We start from the raw sequence: 18,784 nt of genomic DNA on the forward strand, positions 1-18,784 counted from the left end.
AGGTGCTTTTTTTTTTTGCATATTCCAAGTTGGTTTTCTCACTGAGGAGAGGCTTGAGTCTCTCCTCTCAGCCATGAAGCCCAGATTGGTGAAGTGTTGCAGTGATGTTTGTTCTTCTGTAAATTTCTCCCATCTCCATATATGATCATGGAGCTCAACCAGACTGACCATCAGCTTCTTGGCCACCACTCATTATACAGTATAAAAACCATCACGTCTATGGAATGTCCCCACAATTCACAAAAACAAATGTGTGTGTGTGTGTGTGTGTAGTAGTAGTATTCCCCAGAGCAGTTTTTTTTTTTTTTGGACACAGTTCTGTCTCTAAACTCTGGCAGTTCTTTTAACCTCATGGCTTAGTTTTTGCTCTGATATGCATTTTCAGCTGTTAGACCTTTTATTGAGAGATAAAAGCCTTTCCAAATGCAAATGAATTTGCACAGGTTAACTCAAGTCAAAGTCTAGTAACACCTAAAAGCAAAATTAGATAGCTGTCCCAGAAAAGGGTTTGAATGCTTATGCAATGTAATTATTTCAATTTTTTTTAATGCATTTGCAAAGTTGTCACACATCCGGTTTGTGTGTGTGTGTGTGTGTGTGTGTGTGAATGTGATAAAAAAAGGAACTTAAAGTAGTAGTAATATATATATATATATATATATATATATATATATATATATATATATATATATATATATATATATATATATGTGTGTGTGTGTGTGTGTGTGTGAATTACTATAGTTATACACTTGTTATATGGGTAAAAGTCTACAATGTCTAATCGTCTCCAAATGGTGCCACGGATGCATTGTGCAGTGATGTCCAGAAGGTGGCAATGTAAACTCATATTGCTGAAACTCCCATTCTATTCTGTGCCTGAAATCTTAACAGGAGGTTTAATAACCAGCCTCAATCTTGACCTTTATTACAATAAATTACAATGACCTTTAGTACAATAAATAGGCAGACATTTTGTATGACAATATTCTTTTTTGTTGTTTTATTCTGTCTTTTTGTTTGCCTTGAACAAATCACAGCATTGAACGAGAATCAAATATAGGCTATTTTATTTATTTAAAGCATAAACATTTGAAAGCTTTTTAAATACACATTTGGGAGCACCAGAGGGTCCACCTTTATTTTGACTGTTTTATTTATTCATGTTGGGAGTTGGGACACGAAATAAGGTCTTTACCAATTAGATTTGTGCTTTCTATTTAATATCTCATAATTAGGCCTACTGCTTCATAGATGAACTGAACTAATAACTGATGATCTTTAACCACTGGAACTGAATCAACACTGAACTGACTTCAGCTGAACAGAGACACTGTTTTCTTTTAGAGTCGATGTAGAGCAGATATGAACCCTGTTTGCATCATTGAATCATGTTCCTGTTATCACTGTAAAGCTTCTTTAAAACAATCTGTATTGTATATAGCAATATAGCCTATATAAATAAAGGTGACTTGACTTGAATTAGGCAAATGATTCACAAGACTAATGAAAGTTATAACAGTCATACAACTTAATGCATAGTATTTTACTTTATACTATTTTCAGGATCATTTAAAGGGACAGTTCAAAAAAAAAAAAGAAGAAAATTCTGTCATTAATTCTCATTCTCATGTCGTTCTAAATGCATCATTCATCTTCAGAATGCAAATGAAGACCTTTTTTGATGAAATCTGAGAGCTCTCTGTCCCTCCACTGACAGCTACACAACTGAAACTTTGACGCTTAAAAAAGTTCATAAAGAGATCGTAAAACGCATCCACATGAATTGAGTGGTTTAGTCTAAATTTTCTGGAGAGACTCGATCGCTTTATATGATGAACAGATTTAACTGAGGCTTTTATTCACATATAAACTTTGATTCGCGAACACAAACAGAAGCTTAACACACAAGAACAAACCTCTTGCAGAAGCTCAAACGTGCTGCGTAACATGAGAACGAACCTCATTGGTTCTCACATGCATCAAGCAAACATGCTTGAGCTTCTGTTTACACAACTGATGTCTGAGTTGATGAATGCTTGTTAAACCACTCAATTCATATGGATTGGTTTTACAATATCTTTATGAACTTTTTGAAGCATCAAAGTGTCAGTTGCGTTGCTGTTTATGGAGGAACAGAAAGCTCAGATTTCATCAAAAAGATCTTCATTTGTGTTCCGAAGATGAACAAAAGTCTTACCCTCATGTCGTTCCACACCCGTAAGACTTTTGTTCATCTTCAGAACACAAATTAAGATATTTTTGATAAAATCCGATGGCTCCGTGAGGCCTGCATTGCCAGCGAGATAATTAACACTTTCAGTAAAAAAAAGAAAGAAAAGCCATTAAAGACATATTTAAAGCAGTTCATGTGACTACAGTGGTTCAACCTTAATGTTATAAAGTGAGGAGAATACTTTTTGTGCGCCAAAAAACTAAATAACGACTTTATTCAACAATATCTAGTGATGGGCGATCTCAAAACACTGCTTCATGAAGCTTCGAAGCTTTACGAATCTTTTGTTTCGAATCAGTAGTTGAAAAAGGAAATGATCTTGCTGGCAATGCAGGCCTCACTGAGCCATCGGATTTTATCAAAAATATCTCAATTTGTGTTCCGAAGATGAATAAAGGTCTTATGGGTGTGGAACGACATGAGGGTGAGTAAAAATGACATCATTTTTGGGTGAACTAACCCTTTAACATCTCTTACCAGTTTGTTACTGATCGACCACTAGGTGGTGCTCTACTTATATATATATATATAGTTTGAAGCACAGACTCTTAACCTCTAGTGGGTTTTTCCGTAAAATTGTCTGTGATCCTTGGACTCAATCCAGCCTGAACAGACAGGAAGGGTGGGCACACTGATTTACTTCCTCTCCATTTCCTGTTCAATTGCCAGGGGCACTTTGGGTAAACCAATCCTCTGACTTTAGGAGTGACACTTCTTGACATGTCTTTTTTTTTATCTGCACCGACCAGGCAGAGTAGGTGTTAGATGATTTAGGATTTAAGAGTGGAATGGTTGTATCCTGTTTCACGAGCGTGTTAACAGGATTTTTGTTATTTAACATGGATCATAACCACAGCTGTGGTCTCTGTCACTGGCTTGGTCAGATAGCATGCAATAGAAGAGAACCAATAATAACCTTTACGTTCTTTACCAATTTGATGTGTGACACCTTTTTTTCTTCAGCAATTTTGCTATTTTGTATTTTAAAAGGCATTAAAATGTACATATATTAATTGTCATGTAATGCCAATTGCCAAAACATGTTTATATGGAGCATACATTTAAGAGATTTTCTTATCATTTATACTGTATGTTTTTTCATGAATAATAATGGTAGACGGAGCCCACTGCATAAATGTAGTGTGTACTAGCCTATAATTATACAAAATGTGATTGTAACAAGCATGAACATGATAATTACAAGTAAAGATTAAAAAGTCTTCTAGGTTAACCAGCCTGAGACAATGTTTAGTTCCTAAACACGTGAGTGTCCTGTTGCAGGTTTCTCGCTTTCTTATTTGAATGTAGCTACGAGGCCTGCTATGATGAAGGATTAACACTTGAATATTAATTAGGTCGTACTGATGACGTTGCTTGGTTACCTTTCTGCAGGGTCCTACTTAATATTCATGAGCCAACCCCTCACCGTAGTAGGATTGGTTAATGTGCTCTTAGAGGGGGCAGGGCCATCATCACACACGGCGTGAAGAGAGTGAGAACCGGTGGCGCATCCATAACCCCTGTCCATTCAAAACATTCGGCATTGTACAAGAGCAAATCGCGAACACGGATGTACTGGGCGCGAGTCAGTCACGATACTTTGTAGAAGCGGTTTGAAAGCGTTACATTGTGAAGTTGAAGAGAATACACTCGTATGGAGTGAGGTAAGTGTTCTCGCATGTCTTGTACAGGTGCGGACACACTTAAATTAAAGTGTAGGAAGTAGTTTTCCCGCGGCTTCTAAAACGGTTCTTCTTTTTACCTTCGAATATTGTTGTAAATGTTTCGGAATTGCTGTGAAGTTTGCCTGGAAAAAGTAAGCGCCAATGAAAGCTGTCATTGTTTGTAGTCAGTTGACAGTCGCAGCTATGGGAACTGGAGCGCACTGTTAAAATGTTTTCATCATTATAACAACATCTTTGTTTACATCGGTTTAACTTGTCTTAATTTCTGTCATTTCTACTCGATTTTATTTAAAATGGTGAGGAAAAGTTACAGGATGTAACTTTGGCACCACTTTAAGTTTTCAGTTTGACTTGTTTTTATAAATGGACACTTTTTGGCAACAGTGTGTTTGCTATACATATTATTGCAATTAATGACAGCAGTAGCACTGTTTACATGCACAAAATGTTCTGGCGTTATGATATAGAAATATGAATTAGACAACTGATGTCTGTCTGTATTACGTTCATGTAAATAATCGAATTTAATTAAACATTAATTTATCTGTTCATGTCCACATGAAAGCCTGAGCTAATGTATTTTTGAAGCAAGGAGACATTTTACTAAAAGACGCAAATCATAACAGTGGAAACTATTGGGAGATCAAGTGGGGCAATAGATGGTGATCTTGTTCTGCAAAACATCTTGTGAGATTTGCATGCGATATTCATATCCTGTTTTTATTTGGAGCCCTGCAGTGACACTAAACCAAACCCTACTCATATCTCTTGCCCTAAGCAGCAAATGTGAATTAGTACATACTAGGTAGAATATACTTAACATAAATTGTGACCCTGAGTATTGTGGCCGTGTAGCAAGTAGAGCTGTCATCAAAAGTGTTTTAAGCACTTGATTGTACAATGTTTGGGTTGCAGCCATGATTATGTTTACAGAAATCTACTTGAAGCTAGTGGATGTATCAGAGCCAAACTGGAGGACGCAGAGAGAAAAAGGGGACAAGGGCATTGTGTCCTAGTAATCAGGAGTGATTTTGACTTCCTCCTTCCCCTGTTGTATCCTGCATGAATGGCATGGCCTGCGAGAGTCCCAGCCCTCACTTTCAGGCCAGAGAAAGAGAAATAGGAGGGTCTGGCATGAAAGGCACTTTGAAGTGCGCTCCTCATCAGTCTTTGTCTCTCTTCTTTGCTCTGTTGAATACTGAGCAAACAGAGGCAACAAAAGAATGCTTCACGGGCCTACAGGGTAGCTAGCGAATATCCCACAAGACTAATGTTAGTCTTGTCACATTTTAGAATGTTTAACAGAAAATGTCATTTTACATGAATTTTCCAGGTTGAAGACAAGTTAAAGTCCGTAAATAGTGTCTGTGTGGCATAATGTTGATTTACCATAAATAATGTAATTTGTAGTTTTCTTAAAAATCATGGTTAGGGTGTGGCACTCAAAATGAAAGTAAATTGGACTCCTTGGGATTTTGGGAACTTAATTTAAAAGCAGAAATGTGAACCTTGCTGTTTTGTAAAATCACTTCTATTAATTCTTATAGCTTATTAATATTTTGAAGAAGCTTTTGTATGTTTTCAGTTTAATTTTAGTCTAAGTTTTAGTTTTGAAATAATTTTTATTATATATTTTTAAATATTCTTATATAGATTTATTTCAGTTAAGTTTTAGTTAAAGTCCCACTGTAGTCAATAATTTTATCCCTTAAAACTCATCTTTGATCACCAAAATGACATTTAAAAAAAAAAAATTCACAGGAAAAAAAATCTTCATGCCTTAAAATAGCTTGAATGTAACTCTACACCCTTGCTTCATTTAGTATACATGGATCTATGAATATGCTAATTAGCCCCACCTCCACTCACTCACATGAGCTCAGAGATCTTCTCGGTCAACTTACTGAGGTAAACACCGCAAAATGGTATCACTTTTTACAACGTCAGACACAACGGTAATTAATATGATTAGCCTTTTGCTTGACTACGTTATCAAACAGCTAATGTGTTGCTAATGTTACATGACTTCCTTGCTTCAGAGCAGTTATCGTTAATGATATGCTAAAGCCCGCCAGCATGTTGACGTGATTGGTCACAAAGTAGTTTGTGACGTACTCACCAATGGTGTTGACTTATGAATTTGCACATGGTTTGTCTTAAAGCATTTTAAAAACTCCACATAGGCATATACACAACATTTAAAAACTTGATTTTCACCACAGGGGGACTTTATAAGATAACAACAGCATTCTGAACTTGAAAAGTCAAATCTAAAATTCCCTCATTGATTCATTCATTGGTGCTGGGAACCGAACTTTTAAAAGTTTTTGTGAACGTTTCACCTCGTCAGCACTAGTTAAATCTCAAATACCTCATAATTTTCTTTGCTATCATTTTGACCTGATAAAGGTTGTAATTGTGATGGATTGAATGGTACTCAGAGTAATACAGAAGACATCTGGCATGTGTCAGTGGACTGCAGGTGGAATCTGAGCGCGTCTGGCTGAAGTCAGCTTGATTTCACCCAGAGAAACTGAAGCAGACATAGGTCACTCAGGGCACCCCTCTCTCTCTCTCTCTCTTTTGCTCTGTTTGTGTTTTGTCTTTCTGCTGTCTCTTGTTCCGTCTTGTTCATTTGGTTTGTCTGTCTTTTTTAGAGAGTTTCGTGAAATCTGTTTCTTGTGTGTGCGTGCCTGTGTTTGTTATAAAAGCTGTCTGTTCAGCTGTAGTTTTCTTTTGTGGAGTCCACCTTTATGTCATACTTAGGGTGTGGCAATTACACCATAAAAGCCCTGATAACACTTCAAACCCCTTAATGCCTTCCAGGTAAAACTGAATTATGCCAGTGCATGAGAGAGAGAGAGAGAGAGAGAGAGATCATGATAATACGGTATCATTGTTCTGCCTAATAACACACATATGAGTAACTAGTAAGCCTCAAAGACCTCATAAAGTATAATTTCATATAGTGGACTCCAGTGCACCTGTTGGCTTATTGTGGTTTAGACAGAGAAAAGATATTTGTTCCCAGTGTTTAAGGACTGACTGGTTGGGATTGTGTAACAGAGGCTCAGTCTCTATCAAAAGGTTGATCAGAGTTGAAGAGTCTCTGAGCTTCAGGCGAAACTATCAGACAGCCATTTCTGTTTTGATTTCCTTGTTTATTCATACATTCTTTAACAAATATACAACATACATTCGGGATATGTTCACCAGGGCTGTTAGTCTTTGTCTAACTATGCAGTATTCATGGTTTGTGTCTCACAGTGTGTTTGTATGTGTATTGGATCTGTAGGCTGTATTGAGTTACATGTGACGCCGCATCGTCCCATGAAAAGTCACCCACTATGTCAGCGTTTGTGTGACAACAACAAACAGAAATCTTGTTTTTAAATGTCTCACACGTGCACTTTCCTTTGTGAGTAGCACCAAATTATGTAATTTATAAAGAACTAATGTCTGAAACACACGTCGTGACCTTGACCAAACAAAACACTGTATCATTAACTCCTAAAAAATGAAGACAGCAGGTAGAAACTAGAAGGGCTTGGCAGCCTGATGCTATTAAAGGACCATTGTTACAAACAATTTATTTTTTATTTATTTTTTATTTAGTATCTGATGTATCTGTGTATAGAAACACATAGAATGCTGCAGAAATGAGTCCTAAAAAAAGTGTTTTTTAAGTGTTTTTTAAGCATTTTTTAACTTCCAGTTCCATTTTTATGAAGTCACTGGGATTTTTGAATGGGTAGTTAATGTGTTATGTCACCCAAAAATGAAAATTATCCCATTATTTACTCACTCTCAAGATACACAATTGGAGATTAATTAAAAATATCCTTAGTCCTTCAAGGTTTATAATGGTTGTGAATGGGGGGCCCTCTTTTGATGCCAAAAATAATGCATCCATCCATAAAAATAAAAAGTAATCCATACTCCAGGGGGTTACTAAAGGTCTTCTGAAGCGAAGCGATACATTTTTGCAAGAAAAATATCCATATTTAAAACTTTATAAATTCAACTAACTTGCCTCCGGTGGACGACCGTATGCAGAATGCGCATGTCAATTTGCAGCGGACGAGTATCCTTTGACCTGACGCACAACATAATGCTGAACGCGGAGGCGCAGAGGATAGAGCAAAACAAATCACCGGTTATGGATTATAAGTCTAAAATGATCATTTTTAAAGAGAAATGTCAGAGGATTTAGATATAAGAGAAGAGGAGCTTAAATTTGTTGCACAGCCCTATTTGCTAGTTATTTGAATTTATAAAGTTGTAAATATGGATATTTTTCGTACAGAAATGCATTGCCTTTATTGAGTCGTATGGATTACTTTTATTTTATGGATTGATGCATTATTGTGGCTTCAAAACACGGCCCCCCATTCACAACCATTATAAACCTTGTAGGACTAAAGATATTTTTTAAATATATCTCTGACTGTGTTCGTCTGAAAGAAGATAGTCCTATACACCTAGGTTGGGTTAAGGGTGAGTAAATCATGGTATAATTTTCATTTTTGGTGAACTATCCCTTTAAGTACTCACCCTCAAGACCTTTGTTCATCTTCAGAACACAAATTAAGATATTTTTGATGAAACTGATGTTTTTATAGCCTAACATTAGCTTTCAGTTTGGCTTATAAATAACATCATTACTACAGCACTCAAAATGCTCATCTGAACTACCTATAAATAAAGTGATAGATCACCCCAAAATAGCCCTCATTTCAAGTTTAATTTTTAACATGTTCACAGCTTACTCAACAGACAAAAGCACAATTTCACCAATTTTAGTTCAAGCATGTTCACATGTGTCGTCTGTCAGGCTGAGCTCTCCCACCTGTTGACTGCAAGAGAGAACATGGCAGCAGTGCTCTGGCCGAGAGCGAGTTAGACAGAGAGAGGGCTGCATTTTGATGGACGCTGTGTTCTGACATTCGGAGGATCAAAAGATTAAGCCCTCTGTTGTCTGCACAGCCATGTGAACATGTCCCAATTAAAAGGCAAGGTTTTTGTTCCCATCCCTCTCGGAGGATTTGGCCTAATTAAAAGAGAAGTCAGGTGACTCAATGAGTCAGCAAAATAAAATCATTGTGATTGTCCTTTTTTTTATTTTTTTATTTGTTTGATTGTTTATGACAGCATAAGTGACGTCAAATACTCTTTCTCTTGGCCTTTTTGTCCCTTGTGTACTTTATTCTCTTTCTCTCTGTGCCAGTGTTCAGTTAAATGTCGTGTTTTGTTTTTGTGATGAATAGATGTTTGTTCTCTCAGGGTTTTTCAACTGGTCTCTTGTGCAGCACTCACATGTTAGGGGCTGTTCTGCTCATATGTGCTTATTTCTACAGATGTGTTTGGTTTAAGGTGGCTTATTTGCACGTGTGTGTGGCTTTGCTGTATATTATACATGTGTTCTCTCTCCTTTCAGGTGCTGCTGCTATAATGGAGCTCAGCAGGGGAGAGGTGCCGCTCTATGTGAGTCTGACAAAACAATTTTCATTTTATTCCATATATCTTTCTCTCACCTTCTTCTCTGTTTTTCCTGATGTCCTGTTTCTTTCTTTTTAACTTAACTCTTTTAACTTAAATTTCACCCTTTCGTTTCTTGTTTCCCTGTTCCTTTGGGATCTGTCCATTCATTCACCTGAGTGCCAAATGACAAAACTCATTTATTAAAGACTTTGTATGACTGTGCATGAGAAAGAAACTACTCCAGAAACTATTCTGGTCGTCCAGCTTCTGCATTGTACGGACAGTGTCTCTCATAACCGTGTTTGTATTGTGTTTATAACATCACAGAGAACAAGAACGGAAAGTTTAACAAATTATATGGTACAGTTGGTGTTCGTTACCTAAGATTTGAGAATTTGCCTGTCTATCTGGGAAATAGGCATAGCTATTATGTCTTAAAGGGATAGTTCACCCAAAAATTAACATTCTGTCAATATTTTTATTTAATTATTTTTTTTTACTCCACCTCATGTTGTGAATGACTTTGTTTTCTTTTGTGGAACATAAAAAGATATTTTAAAGAATGTTTTAAAGGGTTTGTTCACCCCAAAATGAAATTTCTGCCATTAAAGGGATAGTTCACCCAAAAATGAAAATTTGATGTTTATCTGCTTACCCCCAGTGCATCCAAGATGTAGGTGACTTTGTTTCTTCAGTAGAACACAAATGATGATTTTTAACTGCAACCGCTGCCGTACGTCAGTCTTATCATGCATGTCAATGAGAACTCCATAACTCTATAAGAGTCAAAAAAAACATGCACAGACAAATCCAAATGATACCCTGCGGCTCGTGACGACACATTGATGTTCTAAGACACGAAACGATTGGTTTGTGTGAGAAACCGAACAGTATTTATATAATTTTTTACCTCTAATACACCACTATGTCCAACTGCCTTGAGCGCGTGCACAGCATCCGGTGCGTGAGGTGTGTGCACAACTGGCGTAGTTTAAAGGATTAGTCCACTTTCAAATAAAATTTTCCAGATCTTTCTTCGGTCAAAAAAAAAAAAAGGTTTTTGATTAAAATATTCCAGGATTATTCTCCTTATAGTGGACTTCAATGGTCTCCAAACGGTTGAAGGTCAAAATTGCAGTTTCAGTGCAGCTTCAAAGGGCTTTAAAAAATACCAGACGAGGAATAAGGGTCTCATCTAGCAAAACAATCGGCCATTTTCTAAAAAAATACAAATGTATATGCGTTATAAACACAAATGATCGCCTCGCACATGCTTCCGCTTTCCGTATTCTTCAAAAAGCTTGCGCTGTATGTCCTATTCTACTTATGGAACAAACGCGGCGCCAGTTCCGTTTTTTCCGTAAGCCCTTTGAAGCTGGACTGAAACTGTAATTTTGACCTTCAACCGTTTGGAGAGACCACTGAAGTCCACTATAAGGAGAATAATCCTGGAATGTTTTCATCAAAAACCTTAATTTTTTGTGTTCCCATTGACATGAATTATACGACTGACAGACGACAACGGTCGGAATTAAAAATCATCATTTGTGTTCTACCGAAGAAACAAAGTCACCTACATCTTGGATGCACTGGGGGTAAGCAGATAAACATCAAATTTTCATTTTTGGGTGAACTATCACTTTAAATACTCATGAAGACCTCATGTCGTTCCAAACCCATAAGACCTTTGTTCATCTTTTTGAGTTTTTTTTAATCTCCCATAGAAAGCAATGAAATTACCACATTCAAGGTCCAGAAAAGAAGTATAGAAATCGTTAAAATAGTCCAAGTGACTACAGTGGTTCAACCTTAATGTTATGAAGTGACGAGAATACTTTTTGTGCACAAAAATAATGACTTTATTCAACAATTTCCTCTCTACCCTGTCATTTTCCTACACAGTTTACGTTGACACATTTCTGAGCTTCCATGTTCTACGTCTGAATGCTGACTCTGTATTGGCCGTTTTGACGTAAACACTGATGCGCTGCATTGCATCAACTGCTTAGGAGACTGACAGGATAGAGAGGAATATTGTTATTTTTATTTTGTTTTTGCGCACAAAAAGTATTTTCATCGCTTCATAACGTTTAATGTTGAACCACTGTAGTCACATTAACTATTTTAATGATGTCTTTACTACTTTTCTGGACCTTGAATGTGGTAATTTCATTGCTTTCTGTGGGAGATTAAAAAAAGCTCTTGGTTTCATCAAAAATATCTTTGTATCTTTGTTTGTATGTGTATATATATATATATATATATATATATATATATATATATATATATATATATATATATATATATATATATATATATATATATATATATATATATATATATATATATAATTATATATATATATATAATATAATATAATATAATATAATATAATATAATATAATTATAATATATTATATATAATATATATATAAAATATATATATTATGTGTTCTGAAGATGAACAAAGGTCTTGCAGGTGTGAAACGACATGAGGGTGAGTAATTAATGACAGAATTTTAATTTTTGAACTAACCCTTTAACTGCTGTTGTTCATACAATGACAATCAATGACGTTCATTATATGGACAAAAAGCTCACCCTTACCTCTTTAGTAAATTATGGCAGTGTTTTTCCTCGATTCAAATTTCTAGGTGTCCAGTAGCCTTAATGGCAGTTTATTATTTCTAGTCACTGTGACCGAGACCAAAAGAAAGAACTCTCTGTAAGCTTTAAGATTTATAAAGAAATGGCAGTCTTTTTTTAACTAGCTGTTAAGGTCTATTCCCTTCATTAACTTCCTTAGATTATTCCTAAGAAAACATTACACTACTGTAAGTCTTTTCACACTAATTATTTACAGCTCCCTCAACCTGAATTTCCAGTGAAGCTGCTTCAATGACATTTACATTTATGCATTTGCCAACTATGTAAAGCTAATTACAGTACAACCAAGCTATATTTTATCATTATGCACATTTTTGGGAATCAAACCTATTACCTTGGCCCATGAAACTATAATCCAGTTTATCTACATGTCTTTTTTCTATACTACTTTACTGAATCATTTTAGCTGACACATGCAATACAATGCTGCTGTAAAAACCTGGATCACTTCTTGCAAGGTTTAAACTTCCAAACTTTTTGTTACCAGCCCAAATCTTTAACCCCAAGACTACAGGAGTAGATGTTTGAAAGCTCTTGTGAAGTCTGAAGCTCTCTTCATCATTTGCTGGCTCAGCTGTATAATCACAGTGTGTGGGGTGCAAGAGAGTGTCGCACAATCCTTCTCTGTGACCTCATTATGAAAGAGGGGCACTATGTGTTAGTTGTGTAAGCTTTTTAAGGTGTGTGTGACTGCGATGGGGATAATGTGTTATTGTAAGGGGATATGTTGAGAGTTTATAGCAGACTTGCATAGTGTCAACTCTCAACTCCCAGTACGGCACTGCAGACAAACAGTCTCATTCACTCGGAGCTAAAAGCAATTAGTGTGTGTGTGTGTGTGTGTGTGTGTGTGTGTGTGTATGTGTATGTGTATGTGATAAATGCTTTCAGGTGTTTCTGGTCCCTTGTAGCTAAGGTACCTAGTGTGGTTGAGAGAGTGTGGTTTTTCACTTTTAAAGATGTGCTCCTTGCAAAGGGGTTATATATATGCTTCAGAAGAACTGCATTGACTGTGAGGAGCAGCATCCTGTAGTTGCTCAATGTATCCGTGTATTGCTTCAGTCAGAGGTCAAAATGGAGTAATGTGATTTTTATTTTAAACACCCAGTTTTATTTGACGTTTGAACTCAAAACAAAACTTTAGTGGTTGAATTGCTGCTGTTGTGTTTTTATTAAGAAATCAGTCAGAAAGCAGTCACTGTTGTACTGGCTATAGACAGTATAAATTATTGTGCAATTTTTTTGAAAGTAAAATATTATTATATTAAAATAAATTAAACAATTAAAATATGTTTTCTATTTTAATATATTTTGAAGTGTAATTTATTCCTGTGATGGCAAAATGGAATTTTCACCATCATTACTCCAGTTTTGATCATGTCACATCATCCTTCATAAATCATTCTAATATGCTGATATGGTGCTCAAGAAACATTTCTTATTACCACAGTTGAAAAATATTTTGCTGCTTAATATTTTTGTGGGAACAGTCATATATTTTTCAGGAATCTTTGATGAAGATCAACATTTATTAAAATGGAAATCTTTTTTGTAACATTTATAAATCATAAGTCACTTTTGTTAAAAAAAGAGCTTACTGACTCCAATTTTTTGAACATTTTGCTGTATGTTAAGTAGCTGTATGACATCACAGGCATCTCTTATTGTTTCATCATTTACTTTGCTTGTCAAAAACAAAACACCATATGAACGCAACCGTATTAATGACATACTAGCCATTAGCATGTGCTCTAGAGTTTTGTTTTTTTGTGAAACATGACAGGGGATTAGGGATGAAATAAACGGTGCATAAACGATGTAATCGATTATCTTGATACGTTGATTCAGCCCTAGACTGCAATTAATAGAGTCATCATTACTGTGTGTGTTCCTTTAGTAGATCTGAGTGTGTTCAGTTTGTAAGTGTGTGCGTAAGCATGGCCCTGTGTCCAAGGGTGTGTCTGGATATTGTCATTCCGACCAGAGTCTCACCTGGTGTGTGGATACATGAGAGGAATGTTTAATGAGTCATAGTCAAGGAGAGCAAGTTTCAAATCACCTGGTAAAGAAAACAACCCAGTGGTTTTTCCTACCATATTAGAGCCAGAGCAATTTTCCATCAAAACTTTCACTGAGTTCAAATGACTTTACTAGATCTGGGATGTTTTAGTTTTTTTAGATTTTAGATTTCTGCTCACCCTCATGTTGTTCCATACCCAAAATACTTTTGTTAATCTTTGAAACACAAATGAAGATATTTGTAATAAAACCTGAGAGATTTCTGTCCCTCCACTGAAAGTCCATTCATCCAGAACTTTGACTCTTCGAAAAGTTCATAAAGTAAATGAAAATCCAAACGAATCAAGCGGTTCAAGTCTTTTGGAGAAGCATGATTGCTTAGTCATAAACAGATTTAATTTAGGCATTTATTCACCTATAAACTCTGATACGCACACATTCATCAAGCACATCAAATATGATATACCCAGAATGTTTTTTTTTCTTATTGTATTAGAGCCCTAGTAACTTTTTATAGACTTTGTTTAAATTATATTACTGCAGTAGATTTGTAATCCCCATTGTTCATTTTAAGACATACTTTGACAGTTATGTTAGCATGTTTTCATTTATACTTATATTTGATATTTGAGATATTCTATAAAATATAAGTTCTGCAAAGTAATAGCTAAATTATGTAAGTTTTATTTATATGCATTTAATCTTTTCTTGTCTAAACTATGAATACCATATTCCATCATAGAACACTTACACACTAGGGTTGGTTTGTCCAAACTGTTGAATGCAGCAGGGTTATATAAACATGTCTTCTTGACTAGTTATGAATGATAAGAAGTACTCTTGCTGCGCACAGCAGAGATATGGGGACATGTTTGACATGTTTTGTTTCCCAAACATCATTACAGAGATAGTGAAGTCTGGCTCTGTGTGCACTTTCTTCTGTTAAGTGAGGAGAGCTCTGTTGATGTTTGACTGGAACAAACAGCATGAGGAAAAGGCCTCTGTTTGTCCGTCAGTATTTTGATAACACTGAATAAACTGCAGCTAGGGAACCACAGAGTGGTGATAGTATATGATCAAATAGAGGGAGATAGGTTGACCTTATTTAGTGTATAGGGCATTTCAAACTGTTTCATGCCAAGGATCCCCAAATATATAAAGAACCTCTTGCAGGGGAGCCCTGTCCTGAAATACACTTTAAAAACTAAGAATTTAATACTTTTATTCAGCAAGGACACATTAAATTGATCAAAAGTGTCAGATATCTATATTGTTATAAAATATTTTATTTGTGTCCATCAAACTTTCTGTATCATGGTTTCCACAAAAATAATTAAGCAGCACTACTGTTAATACTATTAATAATAATGATAATGTCTCTTAATAATAATAAAAAAATCAGCATATTAGAATGATTTCTGAAGGATAATGTGACACTGAAGACTGGAGTAATGATGCTGAAAAAACAAAGCTTTGCCAACTACATATTTCACAATATTACTGTATTTTTAATCAAATAAATGTGCCCTGGTGAGCATAAGAGATTTTTAAAAAACCCTTAAAACAAATCATACTGACCCCAAACTTTTGAATGGTATAGTGTGAAGACAATTACATTATTGGTATGTCTGTGCACTGGACAATGCTGATTATGCTAGTAAATGATTCTCTAGATGTTCAGCTTTCTACATTAGGTGAAGTGTTAAATGATGTTTTATTGACAACGTTTGGGAAGAACACATTCAAATGATCTAAACTAATCATCACATCACTCCAACCAGCAGTCCTCAATCAGCAATCAACATATCTACCCAATGTGCATGAGTGGAGACCTGTATATAAAGGCAGCTGACTCGCCTATTTTTTATTTTTTTGGACCGTTTTCAGCATCCCTCCACCACCCCATCTCCTCACACTTGCCTGGTTCCTTTCCTAAACCAGAAATACGGGGGGAGTACTCTGGGTTCAGGCCAAATACTGAGCTCGGAGCCCTTTCCTCGGACAGCACGCCAAATATGCATACTATTACTATCCGATACGCATACTATTAGCTATCTGATTATTTGTAAATGTGAACTCGTGAAGTGATGTGGGTCATGTTGGCTGCTGGCATGACTCCCTCAGTTATGTCATTAAGCATTTAGAACTACAACGCTTCAATCTTGGATGTCTTTGGAAAACTGTAATCTTGTGAGTCATGTGGAGTCCTTGGGGGGCTATTTGGACAATCCTCTCACGTGGCACTATGAGCTTGGAAAGAATCCTGTGCACTGTGTTCTTCCTATTCCTGTGTACTGCTTTGGATATCAGTTGGAATCGCAAGGAAGGCATTTCCTCAATGGACACATGATACTCTGTTCTGGTTAAACACTTACCTACAAAATATGGCTGTGAAATTCAGCCAAAATTATGTAGATGCGTTGAGCAGAACAGCTTAGATAAAAACAGAATGATTTTGTGCTGATGTTGACCTAAATAAACCTGCCCGCTGGGTGCTGAGATGTTAATTGAAATGTCGAAAACGCATTTGAACGGTTTGCTTTCCTACTGTAGATGCTCATGTGGTCAAATGTGTTAGAAAAGCCACTAAAGACTGCCTACTCTCTGCCCACTGACCTAATGTGTAAACCAGTGGCGAGGCTACAGAAGGGCCAGGGCGGCACTGGCCCACCCAGATTGATGGCTGGCCCACCCAATCAAAGGTGCCAGAATATTTCATTTTATTTCCAGACACTACTTTGGCCTGGAAATAGTCATATCTGTTGTGAAAGCCTATATATAATTTGAAAAATGTATTATTAAAAATACATAATGTGTTTTTATTTTGCGCCGGTAAACTCAGCTTTCCAGAGTCGCGACAGCAGCTGTTTCTATGCGGCGTGCGTCACCGTCCATGACTTGCGCTTATAATAGACTATGTGTGCCGGTTTGTTTCATTTCTACTGTGATTAGCCTATTTATTCTACAGTAACAATTTATTCTATGGTAACATAGTCACCTATGTGTAAAAAAAATTAAAAATTGAAGTGATGACAATGAAATTAAATCGAGCTTTGGTTCAGTATTGTTTCCTAGCTTCCCCCACACCATTAAGACGGTAACTCTCCAAACAAGCAAATGCCCCCCATATTTTTCCTGACGTGATCCGTCAGCTCCAGTCCACTAATTTGGAGCGGTTAAGGCCCGGGTATGCTTCATTTCCCACGTTCCCCTCCGTCTCGCGCACAGTTAAGAGTGCAATTCTTGCCCATAAGCGCGGAAAGACGCGTTCGGCGCATGAACCGTCCATGGTCATAAAAATTAGTCTGCGCAGAGAGTCAAAGCTAGTCCACACTCTAGTAAATATTTCTTGTTTGCGCCGACTGAAAACACATGAGAAACATAATGAGAAACATCATGGGACAGGAGAGACTCGGCATGTGGATTTGGGTAAAAATGTTAGGCTAATCGATTTGATGCCGTGCCCGAACCTCGCGTTAATCCTTTCATTATTATTTTTTCTTATTATCATGCTACTTTTATTATTAAATTAATATTGCAATTCTTTTGGCCAGGTATATCATAGCACATCACCGCATAACCGACGCGCTTCGAGGACAATAAAATATTAGTAAGATAGCTTACTACTCAACAACTTGTTTAACACGAAATACTAATCAGTTCACGAAAAATACTATTTTTTCTCACTATGGGCTACAAGAGAAATAATAAGAAAATAAACTAGATTAATCTGTCATTGTCTCTAAGAGATTTGCGGCGTTATTGCAGCGGCAGATGCATATTGTCCACGTAATTTCCCGTGATAATAAAATTAAGTGAATTTTATATATATATATATATATATATATATATATATATATATATATATATATATATATATATATATATATATATATATATATATATATATATATATATATATATATATATATATATATACACACATTAGACAAAAAATAGAGGTCCACCCTATTTCATCAAGGTCCACCCACTTTAAGATTTCTGGCCTCGCCACTGGTGTAAACATTATGGGAAGCATTCTTGCCGGATGGGATTAAAACTTTGAAGTCCTAAGTTTGGTTTGAAGATGAAAAACGTACCAAACACAATGTTGTCTAATCATTCCTGATGGCGTTCGGTGTGGGCTTGTGGCTGTCAGAGCAGAAACAAAAGCTGTATGTTTTTCTGTCATCTCCGGGCGAGTTCATAAGCTAATTGCGCTAAAAAGCTTATTTTGTCCATTAGTTTGAAAGATCTGAAAACTCATACATTCACCCACCCATAGACCCTCCCATTGAAGAAATCAGGACAGAAGTGGTTGAAAGTGGACAAAAGAGACAGATTAAAACACCAGGGTATGTGTCTCCCGCGCCTACTTGTGATCCGGTGTAAACAGGGCAAAACAGTTGCTAGCTGACTAAATGGCACTTATCGATCAGCTCTGACTGTGCGCTAATGGGAAGCTTTAATTGACTTGTATTTGACAATGTATTTTGAATGAGATGGCCACTAATACCACTAAGCTTTTTATGTCCACAAATGTTCAGTTGAACACTTGACATTTATCCTATTTATCTCTTTATAATATCAAAAATATTATTCTGGCTTTGGGTTTACCTTATCAGATTATGTAATTTTATATTATTACATCTTACAAATCCTTCTTACTATTTTTACCCCCATTTTGGATCCCACA

General features: G+C 36.2%; 1 protein-coding gene across 5 annotated transcripts in view; it reads left to right on the forward strand.

The window, feature by feature from the left end:
- The first annotated feature begins 3,736 nt into the window (after positions 1-3,736).
- The window catches only part of arhgef28a (Rho guanine nucleotide exchange factor (GEF) 28a), an 80,008-nt gene continuing 64,960 nt past the window's right edge, over positions 3,737-18,784 (forward strand). For all 5 annotated transcript variants that reach the window (XM_067408444.1, XM_067408447.1, XM_067408446.1 and 2 more), the window contains exons 1-2: positions 3,737-3,900; positions 9,359-9,405. In XM_067408444.1, the coding sequence (XP_067264545.1) occupies positions 9,373-9,405 (33 nt within the window). In that variant the 5' untranslated portion in view covers positions 3,737-3,900; positions 9,359-9,372. The remainder of the gene's footprint in view (positions 3,901-9,358; positions 9,406-18,784) is intronic.

The sequence above is a fragment of the Chanodichthys erythropterus genome, chromosome 13, assembly GCF_024489055.1.
Source record: "Chanodichthys erythropterus isolate Z2021 chromosome 13, ASM2448905v1, whole genome shotgun sequence".
In the NCBI taxonomy this organism is placed as follows: domain Eukaryota; kingdom Metazoa; phylum Chordata; class Actinopteri; order Cypriniformes; family Xenocyprididae; genus Chanodichthys; species Chanodichthys erythropterus.